The 6,343-nt window shown below is 33.6% G+C and overlaps 1 protein-coding gene across 1 annotated transcript; it reads left to right on the top strand.

Moving 5' to 3' along the window:
* Positions 1-1,208: 1,208 nt before the first annotated feature.
* LOC112770935 (probable serine/threonine-protein kinase At1g54610) lies at positions 1,209-5,674 on the top strand. The gene is made up of 7 exons (XM_025815429.3): positions 1,209-1,799; positions 1,943-2,227; positions 3,158-3,475; positions 3,800-4,027; positions 4,099-4,199; positions 4,278-4,392; positions 5,028-5,674. Exons 1-7 carry the CDS (start codon positions 1,482-1,484, stop codon positions 5,337-5,339), a joined length of 1,677 nt encoding a protein of 558 aa, XP_025671214.1. The 5' UTR covers positions 1,209-1,481; the 3' UTR covers positions 5,340-5,674.
* Positions 5,675-6,343: the final 669 nt, after the last annotated feature.

The raw sequence follows: 6,343 nt of genomic DNA, 5'->3' as shown, positions 1-6,343 counted from the left end.
AAAAAATGCTTTATGTAACTACTACTTTTGTCTCTTGATTTAAATAGTCTAAATAAGTAAATAGTTGTGGAAGAGATTTTTTTTTTAATTAAAGCATAAAAAGTTCTCCCTTTATTTTTTTATGAATCTGATTGACCTAAATTGATGAGATTTTCTTTTCACATTTTAGTTGAAAAATTAGTCTTGCCGTTAGTTTGCACAATAAAAAAAATTCTTTAAATGATAAATAAAATAAAAAATTAATTACTATTAAATTTATAATTTTTATTATAATTAATTTAACTCAAAATAAGTGAATGACTTGTTCTTTTGAGAAAATTCTGATCTTAATATAATATTATTATATTTTTTAAAATAAAATTTATGTACAATTATTTTTATATAAAATTGTTAATTAAAATTATTAAATAATTTAATATATTTAATTAAATTATTATCTAACAATTTTTAATTAATAACTTTATATAAATATAAAAGTGAGTTTTCATATTTTTTAGGCATATCCTAAAAAAGTTTTTACCAAGATAGACCTAGAAAGGTCAAAATAATAAATATTTTAATCAAAATATCTCAAGTTTGAATTGAATTCCTTGTATTAAGACTTGGTAATTAGACATAGGACTAGTTTGAATAGACCTATAAGTAAGTTTGTTTAATTCTTAACTTATAAAAAGTTATAACATTAATATTTAGTATAATTTTTAGAATTAAATTATAATTTTTAAAAAATTATTTAATTATTTATAGATAAATTAAAAAAAACTTTTTTTTATAATAACAAACTTTTTATTATTTTTTAAATAGATATTTTTAAGATTAAAAAATTAAATATAAAATAAATTATTTATATTTTTAATATAAATATTTATTATTTAATTTTTTTAAAGAGGAAGTTAATTAAACTGTTTACCCAAATATAATAAAACAGAAATATTTGATAACAAAGAAAAATAGCCAAAAATAACAATAACTTATCTTATTTATCATTCATTAATTGTTATGACAATTAATAAATACTAAATAAGATAAATTCTGGCTGTATTTTTTGTCTCCCTAGTATTACCCATAATAAACTAACTCGGTGCATGATAAGTTTTTCTCCGGTTATCATCTGAACTACATTTAACTTAAGTCTCAGAAGTCAGACATTATTATTATTATTATTATTATTATTATTATTATTATTATTATGATAAGGTGTATAATTCATAATGCTTGCGTCGCAGGGAATCATAGCCTCAGCTACTTCCATTCTCTCTTCATTAACACACTCATAACTCTTAACTCCTACTCTCACCTTTTACCCACCCTTTTTTTTCTCCCTCCTTCTAAAAACCACCAGCTATCGCCGCCGTACACGACGGCGATTTCCGAATCGGAACCTACTGGAACTCCAAACTGCAGCTCCTTTCTCCGATTCCATGTGTTTCTCGCTCTCCGCCACTTCCGTCGTCGTCGCCGCACGCCGCCACGACTAACGGATGGGTTGCGTGTTCGGGAAGCCGTCCGGTAACGAAGCTCAGAGCCGTCACCGGAGCAAACAGAGAAGCTCTGCTCGCGAAGCAAGCGATAATAGTGATATTAATAATGCCGTTAGGGTTCGGGAAAAGCAGAGGAACCGCCGGAACTCCGGCGGCGATGTTCCGGTAAGCCTTCCGGCACCGGAACGCCGGAAGCCGAGGCTCGATCCGTTCGCGGTTACTCAGCAGGGATGGCCGTCGTGGCTTATGGCCGTCGCCGGCGAAGCAATCGGCGATTGGACTCCTCGCCGCGCCAACACCTTTGAGAAGCTCGCTAAGGTTTATTCAAAAGCCAAAACATCACTCTTTTTTATTCTTCTTCAATCTTCATTCTATTGCCAAAAAAAAATGGATCTTTTATTTTTCTCCCTCTTCTTTGAGTAGTAGTAATAATAATTATAATAATAAATGTTTTTGTTCAGATTGGGCAAGGGACTTATAGCAATGTGTATAAAGCAAGGGACCTTTTGAGTGGAAAGATTGTGGCTTTGAAGAAAGTTAGGTTTGATAATTTGGAACCTGAGAGTGTGAAGTTCATGGCTAGAGAGATTCTTGTTCTGAGGAAGCTTGATCATCCAAATGTTGTGAAGCTTGAGGGATTGGTCACTTCAAGAATGTCTTGCAGCCTTTACTTGGTTTTTGAGTATATGGAACATGATCTTGCAGGTCTTGCAGCTGGTCAAGGTGTCAAGTTCACTGAACCTCAGGTACCATAACTCTTAGCACTTTTGCATTCTTGGAGTCCACATGGCGTAGAAATAAGGTCTCAGTAGCTTTTAATAAAGGTTATCAAACTCAAGAGTGTACCTGAACTTGTAGATTCATAGGTTGGATTTGGAGACCTAAACTAATGAATTAACTTCAGAGTTTCATAGCCTTGTGTAATGTGCTAATGTCCCTTTTGTTAAATTTGCTTTGCTTATGCTTTTGTTTTAATGGAAATTAGGCATGAGGGCCTAATGGCTGGTATGATAGATTGGATACTCAACTGTTAATCTTCTTGTGTTGCGGCTTTTAGATTATTATTTTTTTAAAATTTCAATTTTGTATGCCATGGTTTTATTGCATTGTGGTTAGAACTGTAAAGTTGTATCATTAGTTTTACATTGACTTTCTAAAAGGAGTGTAGTATTTGTTTGATCTTGTTCCTAGAGCTGTCTAGGCGGCTGTGTTGGGTCCCATGCACATTTTGTGGCATAATTAGCCTTCTAGGCTTTCGGATGTTTTCAAATTACTTCTACCGTGATGCTTACTACTTCTTAGTAATTTCCTTTATCACATCTCTCATAAAGTATTACTCATTGCTGCCTTGCTGGATTTAGAGTAGACCTAATAATGCATCAATGCCGAGAAGCATAGAAAATAATATTTAGTAGTTGTGAAGACATCATCATTGCTATTATTAGTTTACCTTTTGTAAATGGAAAACAGAGTATTACGGTTGCAATGCAAATCTTAAAATCATAGAAGGTTTATTACATTCATTTTTTGCACTCAGTGTGCAGTTCTGTGAAGCTGTGATTTTATTTTAATTATCAATAAAATGACAGGGAATAAATAGTAATTCATATTAAATTAGTTAAAAGAAAACTCAGACTGAAAGGCTGATTTGTCTCTCAGTATATTTTTTGTGACAGGTCAAATGCTTTATGAAGCAATTGCTCTCAGGCCTTGAGCATTGCCACAGCCGAGGTGTATTGCACCGTGATATTAAGGGTTCCAATCTGCTTATTGACAACGAAGGAATCCTTAAAATTGCAGATTTTGGATTGGCAACTTTCTTTGACCCTAAGCAGAAGCAGGTCTTGACGAGCAGAGTTGTAACTCTCTGGTATCGTCCCCCTGAGCTGCTTCTTGGGGCCACATTTTATGGTGTTGGTGTTGACCTTTGGAGTGCTGGTTGTATCTTGGCAGAGCTGCTTGCTGGGAAGCCAATCATGCCTGGCCGGACAGAGGTATTGTTCTTTGTCTTGTTTGAAGCAGCAATAGTTTAAACTTAGTTTCTAGTGTGTCCATTGATAGTTGTGATGGCACAAAATGTTCATAGCTGTTTGCAAATATTTCAAGTATCAGTCTTGATTAGCTTTGATGGCACAAAATAATGTAACAGGTAAGGTTTATTAGATAACAAAAAAATGAAAAATATACAGAAACCAATAAACCATGTTAATGACAACTGGAAAAATTGATGGTTCTATGTTTCTGTTTTGTGGTTAAACTGCTGCAATATTTTCAGGATGTTGTTTTATGTGACTAACTTTTGGATTACTTGGGGCTAGGTTGAACAACTGCACAAAATATTTAAGTTATGTGGCTCTCCATCTGAGGAATATTGGAAGAAATATAAATTGCCAAATGCTACAATTTTTAAGCCACAGCAGCCGTATAAACGTTGCATCACAGAAACTTTCAAGGATTTTCCTCCATCTTCAATACCCTTGATTGAAACTCTACTTGCAATAGATCCTGATGGTCGTGGCACTGCCTCAGCTGCTCTAAATAGCGAAGTGAGTGAACAACGAAAGTTTATCTTGCATTTAAGATGCAATGGATCTTCACATCTGTTTTCTATCTGCAGTTCTTTACAACTGAGCCCTATGCTTGTGAACCTTCGAGTTTACCGAAGTATCCTCCCAGCAAAGAACTGGATGTAAAACTAAGAGATGAAGAAGCAAGAAGGTCTCCTATTCTTTCCTACATTGAAAATGTTGGATTGATTTTTCCTAGTTTCTCATTTTTGGCTTTGATTTCATTCAGGCAAAAAGCTCTACATGGAAAGGCTAATGATGGTGCCAAAAGAGTCAGAGCACGCGAGCGTGGTCGAGCTATTCCAGCCCCTGAAGCTAATGCAGAGATCCAAACAAACTTAGATGTATGTCATTCATTTTCTTTTTCTTTTCCAAATAACTGCATTCCTTCCAGAAGTCAGGGTTTACTGCATGTATTATCTCCAGAATTGCTACACTTGTCCAAGTAATAGATACTAGATACCATCATATAAAGTATAACTGATTCATTGAGCCATTTGCAGTTTCACCCTGAATTAGTTCATACTTACATATGCATGACTCAATCAGTCAATCTTTGTGATAAGCATATGAATATACAGTTTTACCCTATATTCTCAGGCTCCATCCATTATTTACTAGGCACACTCAAACTGCCGTAGATTTATTCATTAAACCCCACCATTTTTATGATCTGACAATTATAATAATGCTGTCTGGGACTTTGGCAGTTAGATTCTCCGTCAATATTTTACTTTGGATTCTCTAATCTTGTCTACCCTGACATTCGAAACATATTTTATTTCGCGATTCCTTTATTTTTTGTTCTATCAAGTCATAGAACTTCGTGTGAACTTTTGTTTGGTCTGATGATACTAATATAGTAAATTGAGTTCTTTTTCATTTTATTTTATTTTTCATCCATGTCCTCTTCTGCATCATTAAGAGACATTACATGTGTGTGTATTACTGTATTCTCATTTCACACTGAATTTTTCAGAGGTGGAGAGTAGTGAACCACACAAATGCAAAGAGCAAGAGTGAGAAATTTCCACCCCCTCATCAAGATGGTGCTGTTGGATATCCACAAGATGCATCTTCACAAAAAGGGCCTGTTTCATTTGGTGCCACTGACACTACTTCCTTTGGCTCAGAGACATTTGATTCTAAACAATCTCATCATGATGGAACTCATAGAGGTAGGAAAACCAGAAAAGAAGACTCAAACACTGCCTCATCATGGAAATTCATGCGTCCATTCAAACCATCAACAGTTGGTCTTTCAATGGATTTATTATTTAGGAGCAAATAAACAAACCAGTTTCATTTTGATTTTGGTGGCATCCTGGAATGAGTTAAAGCAAGCAACGTTTGAGGCCTTGATTAATTTAATATATATATTTTTTGCATGATGCAGTGGTTTTTTCAAGTTATTGTTATTAATTGTTTTTCTTTTGTTGTTGATCCTATTTTTTTGTATTTCATTTGGCATAAAGTCTTTGTTGTATAATCTGCAACGGGGTTCTTTACTTTTTGTATATCTTCAGATGATTGAATCCACTTCTGTATAGTTTCTGGGAGCAACTATTCTTCAATCATTATGATCTTTGGTATTAGTCTTCAATTCAGCCCTAAAGGGAAACAAAATGGTGCTGTCATGTTTAAAAGTAAATATTTTTCGTTTTCTATTCTTTTTTTTTTTGGTACACTAGACGGGCCTAGAAGCCCAAGATTACATTACAGAAATAGTACCTAAGAAGGCCTGCCAAGGTACAATAGTTTATTTGTTTATAAATGTAAAAAAAAAAAAAGGTCTGAAATACAATATTCTGGCAAAAAGTTTGGTTATGTAACCTAGAAGAAAAATCCCTTTTCGTATCCATCTATTTTGTTAGATATTATTGCATTCTATATTATTAACATTTTATTAAGTTACACTAATAAGTTAATAGAATAAATAATCCACCAATAACTAAAATCATCATTACAAAAGAAATATAAATGTGTAACTTAATGATGGGTCAACATCATCAAACCTAAGCTAATAGTAAGACACTATGAGCAGAAGCAGTACAAGTTTAGATGACACTCCAGAAGCATGAAATGATTTCTCAATTTTTGAGGGACATGGCTAGGGATGACAATAGAGATGGGTATCGAATAACTTTTGCCTCAACTAACTTATATATATTTTTTTCATTGATTGATAATGTAAGTCTTAGAATAAATCCCACAAAATATTCAATTAACTGTGAGAACCCAGTTGAGAAAATCAACACCTACCAATTACCTTCCCATGAAGAAGGTTGGTTCAAA

The sequence above is a fragment of the Arachis hypogaea genome, chromosome 18, assembly GCF_003086295.3.
Source record: "Arachis hypogaea cultivar Tifrunner chromosome 18, arahy.Tifrunner.gnm2.J5K5, whole genome shotgun sequence".
Classification (NCBI taxonomy): Eukaryota; Viridiplantae; Streptophyta; class Magnoliopsida; order Fabales; family Fabaceae; genus Arachis; species Arachis hypogaea.
This window is presented reverse-complemented; position numbering and strand designations above follow the sequence as displayed.

Coding starts and splice junctions, on each gene's coding strand:
- LOC112770935 (XM_025815429.3), top strand. CDS start 1,482: ATGGGTTGCGTGTTCGGGAAGCCGTCCGGTAACGAAGCTCAGAGCCGT. Junction 1,800..1,942: donor CCTTTGAGAAGCTCGCTAAG/GTTTATTCAAAA, acceptor GTTTTTGTTCAG/ATTGGGCAAGGGACTTATAG. Junction 3,476..3,799: donor TCATGCCTGGCCGGACAGAG/GTATTGTTCTTT, acceptor ACTTGGGGCTAG/GTTGAACAACTGCACAAAAT.